At 38.5% G+C, this 25,126-nt stretch overlaps 2 protein-coding genes across 2 annotated transcripts; both read right to left on the minus strand.

Moving 5' to 3' along the window:
* Window positions 1-848: 848 nt before the first annotated feature.
* On the minus strand, window positions 849-2,899 carry LOC143887122 (zeatin O-glucosyltransferase-like). Its single transcript, XM_077391231.1, has one exon. The coding sequence runs from the start codon at window positions 2,836-2,838 to the stop codon at window positions 1,405-1,407; it is 1,434 nt and encodes a 477-aa protein (XP_077247346.1). The 5' UTR covers window positions 2,839-2,899; the 3' UTR covers window positions 849-1,404.
* A 3,977-nt stretch (window positions 2,900-6,876) lies between these two features.
* LOC143887123 (stem-specific protein TSJT1-like) lies at window positions 6,877-16,926 on the minus strand. The gene is made up of 4 exons (XM_077391232.1): window positions 16,573-16,926; window positions 8,883-9,123; window positions 7,439-7,559; window positions 6,877-7,326 (listed from the first exon to the last, which is right to left on the minus strand). The coding sequence occupies exons 1-4, from the start codon at window positions 16,770-16,772 to the stop codon at window positions 7,139-7,141; spliced, it is 750 nt and encodes a 249-aa protein (XP_077247347.1). The 5' UTR covers window positions 16,773-16,926; the 3' UTR covers window positions 6,877-7,138.
* Between the last annotated feature and the right edge of the window lie 8,200 nt (window positions 16,927-25,126).

Genomic DNA, 25,126 nt, shown 5'->3' on the forward strand with positions numbered 1-25,126 from the left:
TAGGTTCTTTCGGGCAATGAACTCCACATTCTCAGGCATGAATTGTGCCTTAAGTTCTCGCTTCATGTCTTCCCAACTGTCAATAATACATCGTCCCGCTTCAATCTCTTCATAACGGGTTCGCCACCACAATTTGGCATCATCACTGAGGTACATGCTGGCCGTAGTGACTTTGGCCTCCTCATCAAGATGTGTTGCACGAAAAAATTGTTCTATATCGAACAAGAAGTTCTGTAACTCCTTAGCATCACGGGCACCGGCATAGCATCGTGGCTCAGGCACTCGTACCCTGCTACCCTGTCCATCACTGTGACCACCTATGCCATTACCGATGGTCCTCATGAGTAAATTCACCTGGCCAGTGAGGGTCTCAACTTGCTTTCAAAGATCCTCCATCGTGGCCTGATTCAATAACTCAGCAAGAGCGTGGACTCGCTCTTCCACCTCTTCTATCATGCCCTTGGTCTCCACACCAAGGCCTTCTGTCAACTCGGCAAGATTAAACTGTTGTTGCTCTACCGCTGTCACCCTTTCCTCAACACCAGCAATCCGTTCTCTTGTACTTCGCACCGGTATTGGTTCTTGATCATCACGGACCTGACTAGACTCCGGAGGAAGTGTTTGGGTAGCATTCTTCTTCGCCATTTCTGAATGTAGGTAGGAACTTCGGCTCTGATACCAACTGTCACGGACCTTTGGTTTGGGATTGAGGTCCGTGCGGCACTTGCGTTGCCTCACAACAAGCAAGTAAGCCTAGCAAAGTTATGAGGATCAAACCTACAAAACAAACACAAATGGAGTGCTAAGTTTTCAAACACACACAAAGCAATAGGGCACACGAGTAGGCAAAATGTTAAGCTTTATTGATGATTCTAGAACAAGTTACAATAGGATCATGCCAAAAGGTCTACAACTCCTAAGGGTCCCCGATCACCCGTTGACTAGAATGGAATCCCTGCTAGGATATGCACTAGCAATGAACCACTCGATGGCCAACCAAGATCTCAGGGTAAAGAGCTTTAGCAACCAACCCACTTAACCACCAGTGGCGACCAAAGGTGCTATAAACAACGACTTTCCAAGACGCAACAAGACGAGCGGGGTTGGATTTTAATACCAACTTCGTCCTCACTACAACATGTACATAGGCATGAGTCTTACATATTACATTGATAGACCAAGTCACGGGCCATAGGCCATGCGAACAGCGCTGGACGAAATGGCCACGTGACACTAGCCTTGCATGCCTATAGGATCAAACCTCGTGGGTATGTGGCATTGTCACGTGCCTAGTCCGTGATCTCGGTTTGGGGCGTGACAATTAACGCATAAAAAGAAGGAAATCCACTGAATTGAAAGAAGAAAATATTGAAAAAAAAACAGCTTAACAAAAGAAACTAATATTTATCTGGATATATGGGCAATGAAGAAGTCTAGATCCTCTCTAGAGCTCCCACCTTCCAACCAGGCCTCACGAATGGCCCTACCCAACTCTTCAGCCTTCCTTCTCATATCCTTTCCTTCCTCTGACTCCATCAAACGCCGAACCGCCGCTTCCACAATAGTGGACGACGGTGTCTCTCCCCGCCTGGCCCAATCCATTACAGGGACGCCAATCTTCAACACCTCTGTGATCAGCATCGCGTTCCACGGCTGGTCAGAGTGCATTGGCCATGTTGCAATTGGAACCCCCATGCTCATGCTCTCAATGCAAGAATTCCAACCACAGTGGCTCAAGAAACCCCCTATTGACTTGTGGGCCAGGATCTCCAACTGTGGGGCCCAGTCTCTCACCACCATCCCCACCCCTTCCAACCCTTCCTCGTAATTCTCCGGCAATTGATAGTTTTCACCTTTCTTCTCACTCTTCTCTTCTGCGAATATGTCTCCTCTATCCGCTTCTCTTAGGACCCAAACAAATCGTTGATCACTGTGTTTCAATCCCATTGCCAGCCCCAAAATCTCTTCCTCGGTTAAAAATGAATTGCTCCCGAACGAGATGTAAAGCACCGATTGCGCTGGTTGTTTATCAAGCCATTCCAAGCATTCATGTCGTCGTCGTGAAGGTGAACCATCTTGACCATGGAGATTGATCGGATGTAGAGGCCCCACAGCCAATGATCTCATTTTTCGATTGCCAAGGAAAGGTGGCTGAGTGGGGAGTTCGAGAAACTCAGCTTCTACCGCTCGACACGTGTTGTAGATTTCACCCACGTCAATGTCTGTCATCCCAGCTTGGGAACCTACGAATTCCAAGAATCGATCACTGAAACATCCTTCGATCGAGAGAGAGGGAAGGTAGCTGGTTTGAGAGACACTTACATTTAGACCACTAAACTTCTTAAGGAATGCAATTATCATAAAGAGATTGGTAAAGGCAGAGGTGCAATGGAAGATGTAAGATTCGGCGTTTGGGAGGGTGGTGGATTCTTGCGCGGCGAATGACATGAGAGTATCATGGACAACAGCAACACGGTGGGCGGTCGAAGACAATGACTGGAGAAGAGCAGCGAAGGGTTGACGGAGGTGTAAAGCGGCTTCGAAGATGGGCTGGAGGTGGTCCGGGAACTTGGTAGGAGCTTTAGGGTCAGGTGCTGGAACCGCGTAAGGAGGAAGAGGAAGGTCATGGAAGTGGATGTTGGAGATGGTAATCGGGTCCCAACCCTGGACTCTGATCTTGGCTTGGGTGTTGTGGGTGGCTGAGCTCACAAAGTGCACCGGAATGCCGTGGGCTGATATATGACGAGAGAAGTGAAGGAGCTGGTTAAGGTGGCCTTGTGCTGGTAGAGGGACCATCACCACCACAACTGGAGCTACTTCTCTTATTGGATTTTCCATTTGAGATGAAATTGTGGATGCAGTGTTTCCATATGCACCATATCTTTTAGCATTTTATAACCGTCGGGCTGCAGATAAAACAAGGACAGTGATAAATCAACACCCTAATATCTTAAAGGGAAGTGATATATCCGTCCCTTTGATTACTAGGGACACCCAGCAGCAGCATACGTGGCAATCATCCCCATTGAATTCTCCTGATGTGAAGGACATCAGCCCCTCTGCTGTCATTGATATACTGCTGCTGGGTGTCCAAAGTAATCAAAAGGGGTCGATTTATCACTTCTCTCTCTCTCTCAGCCCAGCTCTATATGAGGGTAGATTTAAGATCTATGGGGGTCGATTTATCACTGCCCTAAAACAATTGAGATGACATCATAATGACAAAAAATTTGGGAAATGCCACCCCCACCCACCTACCGGTTTATGTGAGAATGGTTCACTACTTGAGGATAAATTCACCCCCTTTAACGTTTTTCTTTACCTTTAAAACTTAACGAATAATGTTAAAAGGAGGGATTTTATCAGTCAGAGGGGGGGAATATCATTTCCTAAAAAATTTCATTAGAATCTTTTTTTTGTGTATGGCAACGAATTATCTTAATAAATTATAAACCCATCGATCAAGATGGTAAATAAAAGACAATTGAAAACAACATATATAAGCTCACAATGCAAAGACTGGTCAAAGGGGGAGAGAGTCCAAGGTTTCCATAGCCGTCCTAGAATCTTTTTTTAACCTACTTGAATGGAGATAAGGTAATCACAACTACTTTCTACAATAACGTTTCTACTTTGTTTGTTTTTCTAGTAATTTTGATGTTAAATAGAATTTAATAGTATAGTCAAGCTTTTGTTCTAATTATTTAAGTTAGTAAATTGTTTTTTTTTTGTCTTTAGCGAATAGAATTTTCCAATGTTTTGGTAGAGTAGGCCAACGGGGACACCTGGCTTCATCAACATGAACTCTCACGTATTGGCAAAGAGGATGCAAGAGATTCGCTATTTGTAATCCAAAATCTCTGATTGGCTAAGACAAAAGAAATCTCTCTGGCTTTAGGCCCTGATTGAGTTGCAGGATAAACTTTTCTGAAAAAAATTACTTTCCTGTAGAAGTTTTAGAATGAATTGACTTGGTTTTATTTAAAGGGATATCATAATAAATTTAGGGAAATGATATCTGCACAACCATGTTTTAATAGTTGCACGGTCCCAGCTTTGTCTTCTATTTTTTAACCCTTCTCTAACATTTTTACTTTCCAATGTGGGATTGTGTTGCATGCTCTTCCCATAGCATTTTTTTCATCTCCGTCAAAAAGCACTCACTTTTCAAATAAAATACACATTTCTTTATAAAACCTTTTTAAAACATTTTTATTTTGAACATACTCTAACAATAGAAAGCTTCTTCACAAAACATCATACTATTCCAACATCCAACAATAATATTTCAACTACAATTAGTATACCAAAGATAGTCAATGAGAATTCAATTCAATTCAATTCAATTAGAATACTTGGCATTCAAAGGACTTTAATCAAGCAGCGACACAGTTCAGAACAACACTTGTTTATGTCAGTGCTTTCAGTTTCTTCAATGGCGCTAGTAGCCTCATGCACTATTGACATAATACTTACTGTTTTCTAGCCCAAATGCCAAATAATACTTATAATATATGGTCTCATTTTGAGGACAGTTCTATAAAGAAAAGTGCTGAAACGAAATTTACAACCTCTTTCTTGCCACCATTCAATTAACAATTTCTTTCCAAAACATCAACAAGGAAAGAAGGTCTGAATTGTTGGGGGATCCACGCAGAAGCAAAGAAAGCGACAAGGCTGTAAAGAAAGGAAATGTGGTCCACTAGAGGAAAGGACTTTGGTTGAGGGAAAGGATAGAAAAGGAATATCATTCCGATAAAGAAAGCAGAATCTTTCAATAAGAAGTTTAGGCGAACAATCTCCAAGCCAAGAGTTCCCCTATCTCTTTGTTTGTGTTGATTTTAAGAGCAGAAAAAAACAAAAATGGAGAAAGAGAATAGGAGAGGTTTGTTGTTTGTTTTTTGTTTTTTTTTTAGAACACCAACTACTTCTTTATTTTATCTCTAATTGTTAAAAACAACCAGAAAACACACTTCAAAAAAATTTCTACTGTCCATACGTGCAGCACCCACAACTACACGGTTTTCAGAGTCCTTACTTCACACGATTAAACTAGCTAAACTCCTCTTCCTACAGAATAGACAACTACGTCTCACGTCCAATTAAAGATGAGAACAAAAGAAAGATAACAAACACAAGAAACCAACTCAAGACTTCTAGAAGATAAGACTCATAGATAAGGTTTTAATTACATAATCTAGCACCACTCTTAATTCAGACTGTGTGGCTGGATGTACTCCTATATCATTACAAGAAACTGAGTGAAAATAGCCCATGTGGTGGCAACTCAAGAGGGGGGGTGAATTGGGTGTATAAAATTTTTGCTCTTTTTAGAGATTTAATAAAAATCAAAACTAAAGAACAAATTTAACAATTAATAGAGGAAGATAAAATCAATGCACAAGTAAAAGAGAGAAGGGAAGGAGCTCTTGGCACGAGCAGGGACACATCTTGCCCACTCTGCAGGTCAGACAACGAAACCATTAATCATCTCTTTTTCTAATCATCTTTCTCAGCATGGATATGGAGATCCATGTTGAGATGGTGATACAAAATCACCGGTTCTATTTAATTCTTGGAGTGGGTCCCACTTGGCCCTTTTAAGTGGGATGTGTTCTCTTTACATATAAGGTTATTATATGAAAGAGAGGGTTGGAAGAAGAAGGGAAAATGTAGCGAGGAGAGAAGGCTAGGGCAAGGCAAGAGGGGTTTTCTCTTAGGGGCCCTAGGAGGGCTTTTGTGGTGAAGCAAAAATAAGGTTCTATACTCGAGGTTGAGGAGAAATAAAGGGCAAGAATAAGGTTCTCTACTCATTTTCCGTACTCCGGTGCAAGCAAACAGACTCTAACTCATTTGTATGATTCCAAATGAAAAAAAAAAATGTAATTTGCACCGCAGTAGTGCAGGTTTTATTTAAAGGGTCCTTGAATTTATAATGACATCCCTCTAGATAAGCCATAACTATTATAAATCGTGGAAACGAAAAAAAATTCCTAAAAGTAGATTTTTTTTAACAAGAAATGTCTCTCCTGCAATCCAAGGGCTTAGGCGAATCCCTCTTATATTTTTTATATTTATTAAGTTTAGTATATAAAGGATAAAGGGTTTGCTAGGGACGATCGCAGAAGGAATTTTGCGGACTGGCTGTTGCATGAGAGAGCAGCCACATAGGCTCACTTTTCAACAAATTTTGTCTTATTCTCTGAGGTGGCTGCTCTCTCATGCAACGGCCTGTCTGTGAAATGCCTTATACTCGTGCCCGTACTGCAGTTAAAAGTTGGGCAGTGATATATCCGCCCCTTTTGATCACTAGGAACACCCCCTGTCAGTGTTTGTGGCAATAAAGGGCATTGAATTCTTCCGACATAAGTACAACAGCCCCTCTTTAGTCACTGATTGACTGACAGGGGGTGTTCCTAGTGATCAAAAGGGGCAGATATATCATTTCCCTAAAAGTTTTATTATATCAAAGCCCTTCTTCAACAGTTACCCAAACCAAAATCATTATTCTTATCATCGAATCCAGATATGCTGCCCGAATTGATTCATTTCATGGTCATCCCCAGAATAGGCTGAGACCTTAACAGCTTCATTCAAATTCCCCACTCCGCACTTTTGAACGAGATAGCACTAAATTCAGGCTAAGTTTTTCTAATCCAAACATCTTTAGAAAATCCTTGCAATCAAAAGAGAGGTCTAAGGGGGATGCCCAGAGTTGTGGAAAACCAATATCTAAGGCCCTGTTTGGTTAGCAGGAATTTTTTTGGAAAGTTAGGAAAAGAAAACCTTTTCCATAATTTCCTCTATTTCCATTGTTTTAGTACACATTCAATTTATAATGATATTCCTCTAATTAGCCATAATCATGTCAGTTCCTTCTATATCCTGGAAACAGAAAAAATTCCTTGCAAAAATTTGCCACAATTATTTTTCCTGCAATCCCAACAGGGACCACAGGCATCAAAATTCATACAATAAGAGATCATAATTAAAACAAATCATAATATCAGAATTCCAGTAATGGAAAAGCAGCAAAGTCACCTAGACAGATACAAGAGATGATGTTGATAGAGAAAAACATAGAAATAATAAACCAAGGTGAAGTAATAAGGAAGCCTTTCTTGATGATGTAAACGGGCTAGTATTGCGAAGACCAATTTGCAGCACTCCCAACTCTAGGCATGCCTGAATCCTTCTTAGATTCGGTGTCAACCTTATAATTTGCACCACACACCTGGCCTTCACTGTCAACCCTTGGCATTGGCTTTAGTTCTTTGAGAGGATGCTCAAAACTCTGTAATCCACCAGAGGTAGTGAAGAAGCAGCCTAAGAAAAGAACAGAACAGAATGAATAATAAGCTTTAAGAGAAGGGTTAGTTGCGAAACATGGTCTACATCGGATTCATCATGCTGCAATTCCTGTCAATTTGTACAATACCTATCGGAAATGGTGCAAATGATTTCCCACAACCCTTCTTTATGATCTCTGCATTGTCTGAGAGAACAAGATGACCTTCAAAATCGGTTCCCCAGAAGAAGGGAACACTCCCATCAGCATCCTAAGTTAGAGAAAGAATGAAATATAAATTTTTAGAGAGAGATGTATTGAGAATAGCACAAAATCACTGCATTTTCTGAGAGAACAAGATAACACTCAAAATCCTTTCCACAGAAGATGGGAACACTCCCATCAGCATCCTAAGTTAATGAGAAAGAATTAAACATAAGTTTTAGAGAGAGAGATATTGAGAATAGCACAAACTATGGAGACCAATCACTTGTCATTTTACTAGTGATAACAAGCAATTAAAATTTCTCATGGTGGAATATTGTTTTTTTGAATTTCCCACTAGTTTGATCCACCAATTGGCAGTTTATAGGTTACATGTTGGTAACTAGTAAGTACAATAACAAAACATATTGCATGAACATTTAAGGTATCGAAACATGGTGAACTTCATTTATCACTTCAAAAAACTGCATGAGTCAATTTTCCATAAAGAACCCAAATGAGTGGGTAATGGGGTCATTCTCAAAGATTCTAGTGGTAGATTATTGATGTGGTTCTCCGGCCCAATAGGGTTTTGTGATGCTAATGAGGGCTCTTCTTTAGGGCTTAAGATGGTACGTAGATGTAAGGTATGACCCGCTAATCACTGAAGAGACTCAACTAATGTCATGACCTGGACTATATGGGCTGGGCTACAAACAGAGCTAGGGAACTTTGGAAGATAGCAGGCATCATTTCAGAAATCAGGGATCTAGTACAGAAAATTGGGCCACAATTTCAGCACATGAAGAGGTCTGTCAACGAAAAAGCTGATAAACTGGCAAAAGAAAGACGGGAAGGAGGATGTCGAGATCATCAACGTTTATGAGAAACAAGAGTAGCGTGGTAAACATTTGGCTTTTTTTTTTTGTTGGGGGGGGAGGGGGGGGGGGGTTTGGGTCCCCGTCTGTGCTATGTTCTGTTTTAATAAAATTTTAACTTAAAAAAATGTTCGTTCAGAAGAAGCATCCTCATCCTAATTACATTTGCATCGGGAGATCTCCTAGCTCAAAACAAAACATCATAGGGTATAGACTATAGTATGTTTTTTGCTAATTGATGGTTATGGTAGCAAAAAAGAAAAAACATATTTCACTTAAAACAAAAACAGGGAATGACAAAGATCCCAATGCCAAATACATAAGATCAATTACATACTCCTCAATAAACAGCTACAGACAGACACGCAAACATACACAGACACAATGCACTCCTGCACAGAGACGCACAATAGCGGCATACACCATCAAGATTGTGGTGAGGTATGACCTCTAAAATCAAGACATGAAAAAAAATAATCTTAAGACGCAGAAAAACACCAATATGAACTTACAGCAGCAATAAAAGTGGCTTTTGATGAGCTATCAAACAGAATAAATGCGAATTTTCCATTGAGATCTCTCACGACTTGGTCTGCAGGATAAGGCCCTCTATCTCTCAAAGTTCTGTAAGCTTCTATTATGATGGTGACTTCATTTGCAGCCTTGTTCAATCCATACTGTTGTTTCAGGAGAGTAATATTCTCAATATGCCCCTGAAATACGCAAAATATATCGTGCAAAGCAGCAAATAGTCTGCAAAAGAACAGAGCATAGAATTGTTAAAATTGCAATCAATCTCACAATAAAATAAAATGAAATGGTATAAATTATTATTTATTTATTTTTCTGAATGGTAAATAAATTATTATATATTAGAAATTAACTGACAAAGAGATTATTTCGAATCCATTTTTTCTGAGAAATTTAGTATCAGGGTCTTGCCATTGAATAAACATGATAGTAGATCCTTTAGCTGTTTGCCTAGGGAAAAACTTCTTAGCTACCTAATAACCATCAAAGAAAACATAATTTTTCTTGGTCTAGCAACAGATGAGAAAAACACAATAGATGGAATTTTCATTTGATATTTTAGCCTACAAAAACGGGAGAAGTACGAAAAAAGTGAAAGGAAAATTAAATAAATTAATCAAATGGGACAAAAGAAGAGAAAAGAAGAAATACAGTATTCCAGATCTGGTTGTTTGCATGAAAACGTCGACAGAAGAATGCAAAATAACACTGATAACGGAATTAGAAAGACAGAAGAAATTTCACAAGTTGAGATTTTATGATTTTAATAATGTGCCATAAATCTATAAACTGAAAACCAAGAAGGTAATGAGAAATTATTGGAAAAGAGATTGAAGAAATAAAAGGGGCGCTTTCTCCTAGACTGCAATCCTGGATAAAATCTTTACAGTGGATCAACTTCCAAATCAGCGTATGTGCATCATCGATCATTGTGCACAATGCGTAGAGGCGGAAAAATTAGTAGACCACATGTTCCTTCATTGCTGAACAACAAGGTATGTGTAGAGTAAAATTCTATGTAGATTTGGTATAGAATGGGTGTTCCCGTCCAAGCTGTCTAACCTCATGGAGAGTCAGTGGAATATATTCTCCTTGGCGGAAACGACGCAGAATCTTCTGGAATGTATCATTGCTCACTACGATTTGGGTGTTATCGAAAGAAAGGAATGCAAGGGTGTTTAGGGGTCTAGTAAAGGCTCCTCGTTACCTTTTCATCAAGGTTATTGCGGTGACTGTTGCATGAGTTAGGACCCTCTCTACCTTCAGATTCGTCTTAACACACGATTTATGGCGGGGGTGGAAGGATGTGTGCTTTAGTAGAGAGCGGAGGCAGTCAATGGCACGGTTATGGAACCCGCCTATAGAAGGTTACTACAAGATAAACTTCGATGGCTCTAGCATGGGGAACCCTATGCCGATAGGAGTGGGTGGGCTTCTTCAGGATCATGGAGGCAGCATAAGTTGGGTGTTCTCAGGCCCCATTGGGCATGCAAACTCCAAGAGGCATAGAGTAGAGTCGTTCAACAAGGAATAAGGTTGATTGATCATAGCATCCTTAATCAGGTCATTGTGGAAGGGGATTCAGTCAACGTGATAAAATGGTTAACAGGGACTCTCCCCTTCCCTTGGAGGTTTGCTCCATGGATTGATGAGATCTTCTTCTTCTTTTTTTGAAAATTGACAGAGATATATTGATAATTCATACGAGAATTACATGAAGAAGGGACTAGGAGTCCCCCATGAACTACATCGTATGAGGACCTAGGAGATAACTCCAGGGCCCTAAAACAAAATCCAAAACTATTCCCCCTTTACCATCCTCTTTACATTCACCAGTCCAAAACAAAAACACTAAAATTTCAAATTCTGCAACCTTTCTAGAAATTGTCCCCAATATCCATGATAATAACACCCATTTAGTAATTACAACCCCCTAAACAATTCAATGATCCTCCCTATCAGGTGCAATAAAGAACCTCGTGACCTCCAGGAAAAGCACCTTCTTTGGCCAGGCAGTCTACAATCACATTTGCCGACCTCCTCCTAGTGCTATCATCAATCTGATTTCGCGAACAAGGTCCTTGATACCCGAAATCATTTGCTCATCTAATCGGAATAAATCCTCCTTCCAGACAGCAATAATACCCCCAACGGATCCAACTGCATCTTATGAGCACCATTGATGATTGTTTAGACCCCAAATCTCATTGATAATTCTCCGCTAGCCCCAAAATTTAGATTCAATGATATCAAAAAATGTCAGGTTTTCTCCTATGGCAGATGTCCTTTGCCGCCATCTTCTTCTTCCTCTCTGTCCCCAAACCCCTAATCTTCCAGATTATGATCTTCTTTTAAGAAACAAAGTGCCCCTCCCACAATACCCTCTAACCTTCGCGTGTTGTAAGGCTTTGTGCTTCCTTTTTCCTTTTCCCAAGGTTTTTGTTTTATGTTTACCGGCTCAATCCCTATTTTCGATCTCCATGAAAGTCTTTCGGGTGCAAACAACATCATTCTTATATAGTGAGTTGAGATCGTCATCCATAGCATTCATAGCAACAAGCTCATCATCCATGACCTTATCCATTGAACCCTCATCAACCTGGCTGTGATTAAGACGAGATTTGATGTTCCCAAGAAGCGCCCTATTGAGGGCCCTACATCTGAGGCGCAACACAGATTTTGGATCCTTGAATATATCTGAGGAGGGAGAGTCCAGATCCTCCAAGATATTCCTCAGGATATTCTCTCTTAGCATTGACACGTGGCGGTAAGGCGTTGATATTAAGAAAGCACTCTCCATTGCTTCACTCATACGACATCTCCCACCTATAATACGGCCAGTAGTAGGTAACCGACCACTGACACAGCCGGCAAAGGGGGCATCTATCATTTCATCATTTTGAATTTCAAACCCCTTGATACCTTGCGCCGAATTAACAGCAGCTTCGCTAACGTGAGTCGTCGTCCTCTCCAGCTCATTACCGTTTCTGGCAGCGAGAATATCCTCCTCCACACTCTCAATCAAATAATCCCCTAAAGTTTCACCCTCACTACCTTCTTTTGCCGACTTTGAATCCATTTCATCGGCATTCCGGGGATCATCTTCCATTGAGGAGCCTGAATTTTCTTCCCTTAAAGCTCTAATCAAGAAAACTTCCTTATCAATGGTTACCGGAAAGTGAACAAGTTCCGGGCATTTGCCTTTCGTCAGAGTTTGAATCCTAGCAATCTTGTAACCTCTTCCTGCATTGCATGAGGAATCCGCTCTCTGAACATATCTTATTTTCCTTCCAATATCCAAGAAATTTCGCAGACACCATGCGTGAGCCGGAATCCCGGAGATACTCCACCAATCTGGTTTTAGCTTCTTTCCAAACTTTGATTCACACGATGTTAATTCCATAAATGGAGAGTTTGTTGCCTTGCTCCATTTTGTTAGAGTTAGTGCCCTAAAAACCAGTGTAAATTGATTGAATATCAATAAAGTTTTTATTTCATGACAATATTGGGTATTATTATTTAAATATGAGAGATGTGCTTGTGATATTGACACATATTTATCCTTAGGTAGCAAAGTAGGAATGCCATGCTTAGAGATTCACAGATCTCAGGAAGCAAGGAGATATGGAATTCTGATTCCTTGCAGACCTTATAAGTTCATAGTTGGGGACAAGATTGGACATCTTCTCCTGTATACAACTAACTCCAATCTAGCCTACATGCACGTGTCATGGAGTGGCTTATCTCAGTCACTCGGGTAGTTGACCCTAAGCTAGAAGAGTGGGTGCGACGATGGGATCGTGCACTGAACAGGATCACATTAGATTAGCCTGTGGACAGGAGATAGTAAGGTTATTCTACCAAACAGGACCCTTTACATGTCCTTGGACCTGAGGGATCATATTAGTCTGTGGGGCACGTCTTTCTTTCTTGGTCTATCTAACAGTGGTTCCACTAGGTATCACTTAAGAGTAGTACTGGAATGTTTGACAAACCTACGAGATTAATAAGGATAACCGACATGGGATTCTCCGCCCAAATTATTGGGGATCATCTACAGTTTTTTTTGTCAAGAGCAGTAGACCTGTGATATTACCTGGCCAGGTGGATTTGATAAAAGGTTTTACAAATGCATCTGCGGGTCAAAACTGCGTGACTAAATGGTATACCAAGAGTGGGCCCAGGGGGTAAACATAGTCCACCCTCCGTAGGACCCAACTCAGTGGATGAGGATTGGAGAAGGGACTTGCACATATTGGATGTGGTTTGGGGTAAGATGGTTTAACGGTTAATCTTCAGAGTTACGCCTCGATGGAGGCCACTGACTCAATGCGATTGTAGCGTAGACTACGGAGGAAGATCGCAATAGAGCCAGCTTATTCGGTTATGCAGGATCTACCGTTGAACCCCTGCAACGATCCCACTCACTACTCGTTTGACCCATATGTATCCATTGGATACGGGTCCAACATTTATAGAGTCGCACACGCAAACTAGTTCGTGACATTTGAAAGGGAAAGATATACATAGGAGTAATATGTATATACTAAAGTATTTAATATAAATACTTAGATTAGTTAAATGTTAACTAAAGACATTAAAGGAATTAAATAATGGAGCTTTATTGGATATAATATTAGAATGGACATTATTTGGATATAAATATAGTGGCAAATTGGGTGGGTCCCATTCATACACGCACAGCCCATTTTAGGTATTTCAATTAGTGCAAACGAATTGTGGATCTGTTGCTTTGTGTGGAATAAAAGATGAGAAAGGAATGTATATATATATATATATATATATATATATATGCATGGAAAGAGAAAGAGACAAGAATCTTTTAATTAGAAAATAGATTTTATGGCAACTTGCCATATTCCTTTATTGGAATTCACGCCCAGCATGGGAGAAATAATTCTAACGTCATGTGAAGAGTTTCAAAAAAGTAATCATTACCTCATGCATGGCATATGTAATAGAGATGGTTTACTAATTTTGCATGGTTTTATATTGAAACAAAAATTGGATTTTTAGTGATCGAATTACCCTTTATAAAGGTGTGTCTGACGAATCTTTGGAGTACCGAAGCTGCTGGAATTTTGAGGAAAAAATATTCCAAGCTTAATTCGCCCATTGTTCTCTTCTCTCTCATCTTCTATTTTAAACTACGACTTCAAGGTAATTTGACATACACTAAAGCTCCAATAAAAGAAAAAGTATTCCCTCTCTAAACAACTGATTTAGATCAGCATAAGGAAGAGAACAATTGTTGTTATCATTCCCTTGTGCGAAAGGATCCCATCGGATCAACTTGTGGCGTTCACGGCGATTAGATTGCGCGCGGCGATTCGAGGAATAGATCAAGCAGATGATCAATTCTGCGATCACGAATAAGGTATTTTGACATTATATTTGTATTTATTTTGTCATCATAAAATCAACTAGTCCCTAGGAATCCTGGATAAAGGGCAAAATCTTCAGAAAATTTTGTTCTACACTATTTCTTATTCCGCTGCGCATAGGGATTTTGCCCGAGGGTTACGACCCTTCTAACACATTTATCCCGGACTTCCTGGATATTCCTCCCTTCCGGCAGAAAGATCATGACTTCCAGTATGTTAATCAAGTATAAGTATAGAGGAGACTTTGATCCACACCGAGATCGAAGCCACGGCTCCAGGGCAGGCAGATCCCCAGACCACCCACATCGGATTCTCCCACAAAGGCTATGATTAGCATTCCTTATGGATTCAAGAGATAGTGGAGCGCTAATTCCTGATGAGCCTTCAGAGGATTTGAAGTTTTTGTTAGCATCAACCATCTGAGTCTCCATTGCTCTTGTATTACCTCCATTTTCGGACCCCAAACCATCCCCTGGCTTCCATTCTTTTAAACTATCACGGCCATTTTTCAGTCTCATAATATCCATAGAGGCAGGCATCGAACAATCATTCGGGAATCGAACGTTATCATCAGCGCCACTTGATAATCCGGAGCTAAGAGATGCATTAGGCAAAATATTGGCACCTGAACCACCTGTGCCATCTGCTTGCTGAAGATGCTTTCTCCGAATAAAAAAGGAACAAGAGATCCTGGTGAAGCACCCTAAGAAGTTCAGTCCGTGACGATGCCCTAGAAATCAGCGTCAACTGGTGACTTAGCAAATTCTGCATTCTCTACATCTCCAGATCTCCCGACTCGGAGACGCGAATCTGATCCTCCAAGAGTTCTTGTTCAATCCGTCGATTTTTGCCTCCTCGCTCCGGACATTGGAGATGATCTTGTGATAGTCCTGGAGAACTCTCCTGATCTCTGATTCAATCTGATCCATTCTCCTTTGTCTTTAGTTCCTCTTTCAATCCTCCCAAGCACCACAAGAATGCTTTTAGCCTTTTACTGAGAAGGAACAAGCGAGCATATGTTGGAACATTGATGAGATCTTGGATCGAGTCTCTTTGCACCACGTAAGGTCGGCGAATAGGCTAGTGAGGAAAGTGCTCTCTCTCTCTCTCTCTCTCTCTCTCTCTCTCTCTCTCTCTCTCTCTCTCTCTATATATATATATATATATATATATATATATATATATATATATATATATATATATATATATATATATATATATATATATATATGAGCATTTTGATGTATTTTGGGTTTTTCTTCTTCATTTCGGTTGTACATTGATCATCTCAATCACCTGGCTTATCCCTCAATTCTTTATTCTTTATAATCAATTATTTTGTGGAAGGGGATTCAGTCAACGTGATCAAATGGTTAAAAGGGACTCTCCCCTTGCCTTGGAGGTTTGCTCCATGGATTGATGAGATCTTGGATCGAGTGGAGAGACCCTCAATCTCTTTGCACCACGTAAGGTCGGCGGATAGGCTAGCGAGGGAGGAAGCCTCCACGGCGGCATTGGAAGTGTTTGATCCTCCCCCACCCTTTATGAGCATTCTGGCGTATTTTCGGTTTTTCTACTTCATTTCGGTTGTACATTGGTCATCTCAATCGCCCGGTTAATCCCTCAATTCTTTATTCTTTATAATCAACTCTTTACCATTTTATTTTTTTTTGATGTGAAATCAATTATTTACCATTCAAAAAAAAAAAATAGAAGGGGCAAGTGAAATTGGGGCTTTTCCAGTAGATGAACCTGGAATAATTAAATGATGTCCACAAATAATCTATGAACAAATTAAAGAAAATAACAAAAAATTATCTTTATTTCAGTTGAAGGAAACAAGAAAAAGAAAATACATTGCCCTTTCCCAATCAACATATATAAAGGGGAAAAAAAACAAACAGATCAATTTGAATAGATATAGGCCATTCATAAAAAGGAAATAAAGAAGAAACAATGAGATATTGGGTTTCAGTTTTCTCATCCAATAAAAAATTATAAAACCCACAAGTTATTTATATGAGGAGAAATCAATACAAAATAAGATGGGAGTGTCATGTGGGACAGTAGCATTTGACTTGACTGGACCCTGACTAGTACAAAAATAAACACATTGAAACGAAAAAAAAACCATGAAAGAAAGTATGTAACATTAGGAATAAAAGGAAACGATTAGAGAAACAAATTCTCAATTGGGTCTTTTCAGTGAAACCTTAATCATTTCCAAAAGAAAAAAAAATGAGAATATAGATCAGGACATTTATACCTAGGAAGGAGAGGGTTCTGATTTTCAATGGTGTAGGCCATTGAACCTGCATTGCCAAGGTTCATTGTTACAGCTCCCGGATTCAATGAGGAAAAATGATCCACTAACGACATATCTCCTCCTGAAGAATCCAGTCTGGAGTGAGGACTCTGAAGCCCTTCCGGGCATTTCGCTATAGATTTGTCGAACACTGCTAACATTTTCTGGATCGTAAATAATCGACCCTCTTTCAGAAATTGATCAGTGGTAAATATGTAGAGAGAGAGAGGGAGAGATGGGTCTGGTGACAGTTTCTGAAAGGAATGAAATCCGGATCTTAGGTGAGTGTTTATAGTTTGACAATTTATAAATAGAGTCATGAAAGACCAAAATGTAGGGCGCTGATAATTTATAAATAGAGTCATGAAAGACCAAAATGTAACGCCACTTTCGGCGCTAGAGTTATAATGATGTTGAAACTGTGTAAAATTGTCTCTACAATGAGACATTGGAGTACGTTGCGTTATAATCATTGTTGAATTTATGTAAGAACTAACTGAGACTACTATTTTAGTCTAGAGAAACTGAATCTGAACTTGATATCACACGGATCTGAGTACTAATTGAAAATGGAATCGGATCTAATAACCCACTTCTGTTATGATAGTACAACCAATCTCAGGTTCACTCACGATCCTGCTGCACAGAACTGTTGAGTAAGAATAATTTTCGCAAAAACACTGACTTTCGGTAGGTTTAATCTCACGACAACTAACTTCAAAATGAAGTAGAAGCTCGCCGAGTTACTGAACTAGAGCTAGCGATGAATAAAACTGTAAATGGTTAGTTTTGTAGGTTCTTGGTTCAGATCCACTGCAGCTAATAGATTTTCTGCAAAATAAATGTGAACATCAATGTTCTAGTGTAAGAAATGTTATTTAAACATTAACTTAAAGATCCCTATGGATCTTGGGCATTCAAATCAAAGAAAAACTCAATTCTAATGAGATGAATTAGAAATACCTTTCACGATGGCCAATCTCTTGAAGCCTGTAATCCGGCGACGTTCTTCGCTTTTCTGAGCACCAAATCAGCCCAGAAATGCCCCTTGTTCTTCTCTTCCTTCACACACTACTATGCTTAATCGGAAACCTCTCTCAAAGTGAGTTATTTCTCTCTTGATGAACTCTCTTGTTGTGATGGTAGGAAGAGGGACCAAGAGCCTCTTTAAATAGGTAAAGAGCTCTCATAAAGCTTGTAAATTGAGTGCAAAATTATTTGGATCTTTAGGCACAAGTTTAGAAACAATTATTTGAGTCAACTTGCCTTCCAAAACGTTTCCAGAGTTAATGGATTACCCAAATCAAGGAAGGTTGCTATAATGCAAGCCCACACAAGTTTTAGCAATTCTAAAACTTAGAAACTCTAGTTTCCAAAATGAGTTTTGGAAAGTCTAAAACTAGAAAATGTCTAACGGTCTCCAACTTGGCTTGCATGGGCTTTAAACCTTTCGCAATACTAACTTTATAAAGTAACTTTATATTTCATTCAATAAACGTACTAACAACAGATCTTGTAATCATTAGACTATTAAATTATCCAATGACCTCCACATGGTCACAAAGCTAGCAATCTTACCAACATGAATAAACGATGGTCCAGCTTATGTCATAACTGACATCTTGCTTCTCAAAAATATATGTTTAATGTGCACAAAACAAATAATGGAGCAGCAGACAACTATATTTATGAGGATCAAAACTCAAAAGTAATCACATTACAATGTCTATAAACCTTTATGCAGACTCCCACTAATTAACATAATCAGACTTACCTACCAACATCGTGCGCGCTACATGATCATTAGCGACCTCAAGATAATATGTCAACACATTAACTCCTTACTTTATTTTTCGTTCTTAGAAAAGCATAACCACAACGGAATTATCACAACATATTCTCATTAACTTGTTGACTATCAACAAGGTAACACCCTGAGACAAAATCCCGCAACCTCAAGGCGTAGCATAAAGCCTTGTAATATACAATAAACTCCAAATCCAATGTGGAGGCAACTAATGGTGTATATCTGGCGTTGTTTCACGATTCAAGACTTTCTGGAAAAATGTCCTTAAGCAACTCTAGGTGTTCGACAACCACAAATTCGGACACAAAGTCAGAATCAGATCAAACAATTTCTTTATAGTCATCTAATACACTATATGTGAGCATAAAACTTTCAGTCCCTTTACAGATTATACAAAACTTCTTTAGCAACTTTCCAATGATCCATACATAGGACCACATTGGTACCTTAGCTTGCCCACCACATAGGTTATGCCGATACATGTGCAAACTTAGCATTTATGAGATTTTAAATTGCGGAACTCTAGGAAATTCTCTTTATCTACTCTTATTCGATCCTGGGACCTACAAACTTAACTTAATATATCATCACTAACCACAAGAAAAAATACCAGTAGGCCACTTATCCATATTGATAATTTAAAGGACCTTTCCCAAAATAGGTTTTCTGAGACAATCTTAGCAATCCTTATATCCCAACTAGGTGAACACAGACTTCTATAATATAGAATGTTCCACCTAGATCCATTATACCAACTTTTCTTCCAAGACATAGTCAACATGACACTAGAGTAATTCATCACCTTTGGGCAGAAGAATTACCAAGCCAAGTGCTTGTGCGTGCTTGCTCGGTCATAATGCAACATGGCAAAAAGTAATACTACTAGAGAGTAGTACACCATCAACTCATAATACCAAAAAAATGATGGTATCACTCCCACTGTCCCTAGGATATATTCATTTATCCATGATATCTCCATTAAAACCAATTCCTATGATTAATATGCAAAATTTTGAGTACCATTACTAAGACTGGTGGGTCTCTAGACCAAAAGGACCCACTGAAGCCATGACTATCCATAAAGAATCTTTCTTTGAAACTAGAGAGAAAGTCTCTTTATAATGTATCCCTCCCTTCTAGTGTAGCCTTTTGCAACCGGTCTTAGTTTATGCATCTCAATGCCACCCTTGGCGTCAAACATTGGTCTTAAAGACCCACTTGTAGCGAACTGGCTATACTCCATTTTGTAACTCGTTGAGTTTCCAAGTAATGTTCCTTCCTATTGAAAGCATCTCTTCCTTTACCGCGTCAAGCCACCAAGCCGACCGATTACTCATTATGAATTGAAGAAAAGAAATGGGATCATAGGACGGTTCCCCTCAAAAGCGACTTTCCTAATCACAACACTCAGTGTATCAGGTACTATCATTAGGAGAAGAAAACCAAAGATCCTTAAACCTCTTAGGATAACCACTTAAATATGAACTAATAGTTTAAGGGTCTAATTTCGTTATATGGAAATTATAGACTTTAGCCTTGGCCAATCAACCTCATATGTGCAAATATGCTAACCTCATTTCCCTATCGACCTATAACACACAAGGGGTCTTAGGTGTGACTTTACTAGGAATCTGACTTAGGATTTGCACTGCCGTCTTTAAGGCATCTCCCCATAGGAACTGAGGCAAAGATGATTTGCACAACATGCTTCTCACAATATCCATATGAGTACAATCTTGCCTTTTAGCAATATCGTTCTCTTACAGATATAGGACAAAATCCCTTGGATGACAGCCATTTATGAGTGTTGCTACAATACTCATTACCTTTATAGGCCTTAAGGTTTTGATCTTTAAGCCAAGTAAGTTCTCAACTTTTACATTATAAATCAAAAACATATCCATGGATATTGACCCTTATTTAAAGAGATACATAACAACGGTAGAAAAATTAAACTATAAAGATTAGAGACCAATAATTTCTCTCACCAACTGTAAGATTCAGAAATGGTTCACTTATCTTAGTATAGATGACCTGTAGTGGACTGATACTTTAGGTGACACCTTTAGACCCTTAATCCTTATATTTTTTTCTTTTAATGTACTCCGTACAAACACTGGAATCAGCATGATCAAATGAATTTAAAACTTTTGATTGAAACCAATCCATCAATCAAACATGTGGCCTAATGTTTGAGCCCCTGATTGGATGAGTTCTTATCCATTCGATGTGTTTATTCTTAACATTACTGATTGTCTTATTCTCATGTAAGGTAATTCAAGTCTGATCACAAGAAAAACCAACCCGTGGCTATATGGATTGTACTGAAAAAGACCACATACATATTGAATGGGAATGAAAAATTAGAAAGAATCTGTCATGCTTCTGAACGATGATTCATAGTTGAAAGAACCAAGTTTTCTGAAATAGGGTTTCTCAAACCAATGAAACTAATATTCAGAAGTTAACAGAGAACAATAACAGCATCAAATAAGTATTGTATTATCACTCCCTACTATACAATCCAATTTTCCTCTACTTAGAATCTACTCATAAGAATCCTCTCATGAAACTTAAACATAGGTCGTAAGATCTGAATTTATCCATTAATTTGTTTCTAGGAGTACTTGCTTAGAAGGAAAAATAGGGTCATATCTAATTTTTCCAGCCATTACTAACTTATGGTACCAACACTTTATGTGTCATCAATCCTACATAAGGGTGACACTAAATACCAAGTCTTAATCTCTCACGATTGAACCTACTGGGTCAACATATCTGCGGACTCTATATGTTTCCTTGTAAAGACCCTTCTGACCTTTCTATACGAAGTTGCCAAAACAGATCTAAAAATGGCAAAGTGAGCATTTCCAAGGGTTTAAACCATAAGACTCCAAAAGATGCTCACAAAAACCACTTTGGTCAATTCACTTGAGAGTTATCCAATCTTATCTTAAGGGTACTCACGAGTGTCATAACGATCATCTGAAAAGTTCATCGGCTACATTCACAAATCTCCTATGCACGGCTTTAAATTTTGACCGAAATCCTAAATTTTGGGTTTTGGTTGAGACCGAAACCGAAATTGGGTAAACTCGAAACGTTACAAAATTTCGAGCGAAATTTCGTTTTCCCGAAATTTAAGGAATATCACCCAAAAATCTGCGTTTTATTCATTATTTAATATTATCCCGACATTTCACCAAAAATTTGTGGGGGATAAAATATTACGTGGTTTGATTTCGAGAGATTTCGTCTGAAATTTCAAAATTTTGGCTGAAAATTCGGTTTCGGTGAGGACCGAAACGCATTCCGAAACCGAAATTTAAAACCTTGCTTTTATGCATTCGCGTCAAAAAAGTTATCTTGGATTGCAGTCAGAATTTTAGACCGATACGATTAGGGCACTCCCACTATTCACAAGCATCCTTCATATGTGAATTTATTGGGCTTGTCTATCAATAATGTATAGTCTATCCATGTAGATTAGAACTATGGCGATCTGTTTTATCACTTACTAAAGCTCTGTCCTACCAATGTCCTCTTAATATAATCAGGTATCCAAAGTGGACACCATTTAGGGTTCAGTACCATGGACCTAAGTTTTCTAACAAGCTCACAATTTTTAACACCTATTATTCATAGCCGAAGTTCAATTCATTGTGTTAATTTTTCTAACTTTTACCGATTTGTTAGATTTTACAACTTCACCCAATGTTTCTCAATGTGATCTTGCCGAGACACGTACCGTGTCATCGTGGCCCTTCTATTGGGCCGAACCAAGACACACAGTGGGTTCTCACCATGAGTCAAGTCTAGACATGGCCAATCACGATCCACCATAAGAAATAAAAAAACCGGAACTTAAAATGGATCCAACAACCATTCACAAGGAAGGCTTCAAGTACTTTTTCACTAGAACTGTAAGATCCGAGCCTCGGGTGGCTTCAAAACCTCTGCTAATGGATCCAGAACACTGCTTAAAAACTGATCCTATCTTGCAAATATTTTCTCCAAAACTGGGTCCAAAAAGCTTGTAGTAGGGAAGCCCAAACATGCCATAAATCTCACATTTCATAAAAACTATTAAGTGGTGCCTCTGAAATTTTTATAGAAGATAGAGGGAACCTAGAGGGTCCCGGAACCGATTTCAGTGGGCCAAGAATCGACCAGAAAAGGGTCAAACGGGCCACCAGAAGCAATATGGCTAGTTTGGTCAAAACCGGTTGACCATGACGATGCATCACCATGATGCGCGACGTGTCACGATGACGCCGCTCACCTTAAAACAAAAAAAATCAAAAGTTCTGAAAACTACGATTAGATATCAGTTGTTAAAAAATAGGAAAAATGACCAAATAGAAGGGGTTTCTATTGACTATGACATTTGAAGAGGGGTGTTTTGTAAATCACCAATCAAGAGTGCATATGACTAAAATGCCCTTGATTCTCTCTCTCTCTCTCTCTCTCTCTCTCTCTCTCTCTCCCTATCAAATCACCTTTTTGAAATGATTACATTTAGAATACAAATCCCAAAACCCACATTTTTCTCTCTTCTTCTTCTTCCTCCCACCTACGTACGTATGAAAAACCCAAAAACCTCCATTTTTGAAACCCAAAAACCTCCATTGTTAGATGCCAAAAGCTCCATTCTATTGCTGAAAACCTCATTTTTAGATATCAAAGCCTCCCTAACCATTCATTGCATTGGAAAATGGCTCCACTTACAACAACTATTGCAAAAAAACGTTATTATATTTCGAAATCGCAAAAAACTTCACTAGAAACCATCATTCCATTGCACAAAGCCTCCATTCAATGGAAAGGTGTGTATTTCTAGCCCTCTCCCTTCTCTTTCAATTATAAGATATGTTTATAAACTTGAATGAAAGTTTTTCATGTTAAACTACTGTTTTCCACTTTATAATCATTGTTATTTTACTGTAAACCACTAATTTCTTAAGTTAAACTACTATTTCACTACGATAAACCACTACTGAACTGGGTGTTTATAAGTGGTTTATATAGCTTCTTTGGTTAAGAATCCTCAGTAGTGGTTTATAATCCTAAGTAGTGGTTTATTAAGGCTTACCAGTGGTTTAGAGTGTTTATAATTGGTTTATAAGGATTAATAATAGTTTAAAGTGTTTATAAGTTATTTATACAGGGTGAGCAGTAGTTTATAGTGTTTATAAGTGGTTTATACAGGCTTATCAATGGTTTAGAGTGTTTACAACTGGTTTATATAGGGTAAACAGTGGTTTATATAAGCCTATCAGTGATTTAGAGTGTTTATAAGTGGTTTATATAGGCTTATCAGTGGTTTAGAGTGTTTATACATGGTTTATACAGGGTAAGAAGTAGTTTATAGTGTTTATAAGTAGTTTATATAGGCTTATCAGTGGTTTAGAGTGTTTACAACTCGTTTATATAGGGTAAATAGTGGTTTATCTAAGACTATCAGTAGTTTAGAGTGTTTAAAAGTGGTTTATATTGGCTTATTAGTGGTTTAGAGTGTTTATACATGGTTTATACAGGGTAAGAAGTAGTTTATAGTGTTTATAAGTGGTTTATATAGGCTTATCAGTGGTTTAGAGTGTTTACAACTGGTTTATATAGGGTAAACAGTGGTTTATATAAGTGTATCAGTGATTTAGAGTGTTTATAAGTGGTTTATATAGGTTTATCAGTGGTTTAGAGTGTTTATACATGGTTTATACAGGGTAAGAAGTAGTTTATAGTGTTTATAAGTGGTTTATATAGGCTTATTAGTGGTTTAGAGTGTTTACAAGTGGTTTATATAGGGTAAACAGTGGTTTATCTAAGCCTATAAGTGGTTTAGAGTGTTTATAAGTGGTTTATATAGGCTTATCAGTAGTTTATAGTGTTTATACATGGTTTATACAGGGTAAACAGTGGTTTAGAGTGTTCATAAGTATTTTATATAAACCTGGCAGTGGTTTAGAGGATTTATAAGTGTATAATATATGGTAAACAATGGTTTAGAGTGTTTATAAGTTGTTTATATAAGCCTAACAGCGGTTTAGATTGTTTATAACTGGTTTATATAGGCTTAACAGTGGTTTAGAGTGTTTATAAGTTGTTTATACAGTATAAGCAGTGGTTTATATAGGGGTAAGCAGTAGTTTAGAGTATTTACAAGTGGTTTATATAGGGTAAATAGTTGTTTAGAGTGTTTATAAGTTGTTTATACAGTGTAAGCACTGGGTTAGAGTGTTTATAAGTGGTTCATGTAAGCCTAGCAGTGGTTTAGAGTGTTTATAAGTTGTTTATATAAGCCTAACATTGGTTTATAGTGTTTATAAGTGGTTTATATAGGCTTAACAGTGGTTTAGAGTGTTTATAAGTTGTTTATACAATGTAAGCAATGGTTTATAGTGGTTTATATAGGGGTAAGCAGTGGTTTAAAGTTTTTACAAGTGGTTCATATAGGGTAAACAGTGGTTTAGAGTGTTTATAAGTTGTTTATACAGTGTAAGCACTAGTTTATATAGGGGTAAGCAGTGGTTTAGAGTATTTACAAGTGGTTTATATAGGGTAAACAGTTATTTAGAGTGTTTATAAGTTGTTTATACAGTGTAAGCAGTGGTTTAGAGTGTTTATAAGTGGTTCATGTAAGCCTAACAGCAGTTTAGAGTTTTTATAAGTGGTTTATATAGGGTAAGCAGTGGTTTGGAGTATTTACAA

Source organism: Tasmannia lanceolata, unplaced genomic scaffold (genome assembly GCF_043159265.1).
Source record: "Tasmannia lanceolata isolate RefF3 unplaced genomic scaffold, GAP_Taslan_0.1 ptg000012l, whole genome shotgun sequence".
NCBI classification, from domain to species: Eukaryota; Viridiplantae; Streptophyta; class Magnoliopsida; order Canellales; family Winteraceae; genus Tasmannia; species Tasmannia lanceolata.

Excerpts from the sequence above, each read along its gene's own strand:
- LOC143887122 (XM_077391231.1), bottom strand. The coding sequence starts at position 2,838 with ATGGAAAATCCAATAAGAGAAGTAGCTCCAGTTGTGGTGGTGATGGTC.
- LOC143887123 (XM_077391232.1), bottom strand. The coding sequence starts at position 16,772 with ATGTTAGCAGTGTTCGACAAATCTATAGCGAAATGCCCGGAAGGGCTT. Across the intron at positions 9,124-16,572 it reads CAGAACCCTCTCCTTCCTAG|ACTATTTGCTGCTTTGCACG; the intron begins GTATAAATGTCC and ends GTTCTTTTGCAG. Across the intron at positions 7,560-8,882 it reads AAGCCACTTTTATTGCTGCT|GATGCTGATGGGAGTGTTCC; the intron begins GTAAGTTCATAT and ends TCTCTAACTTAG.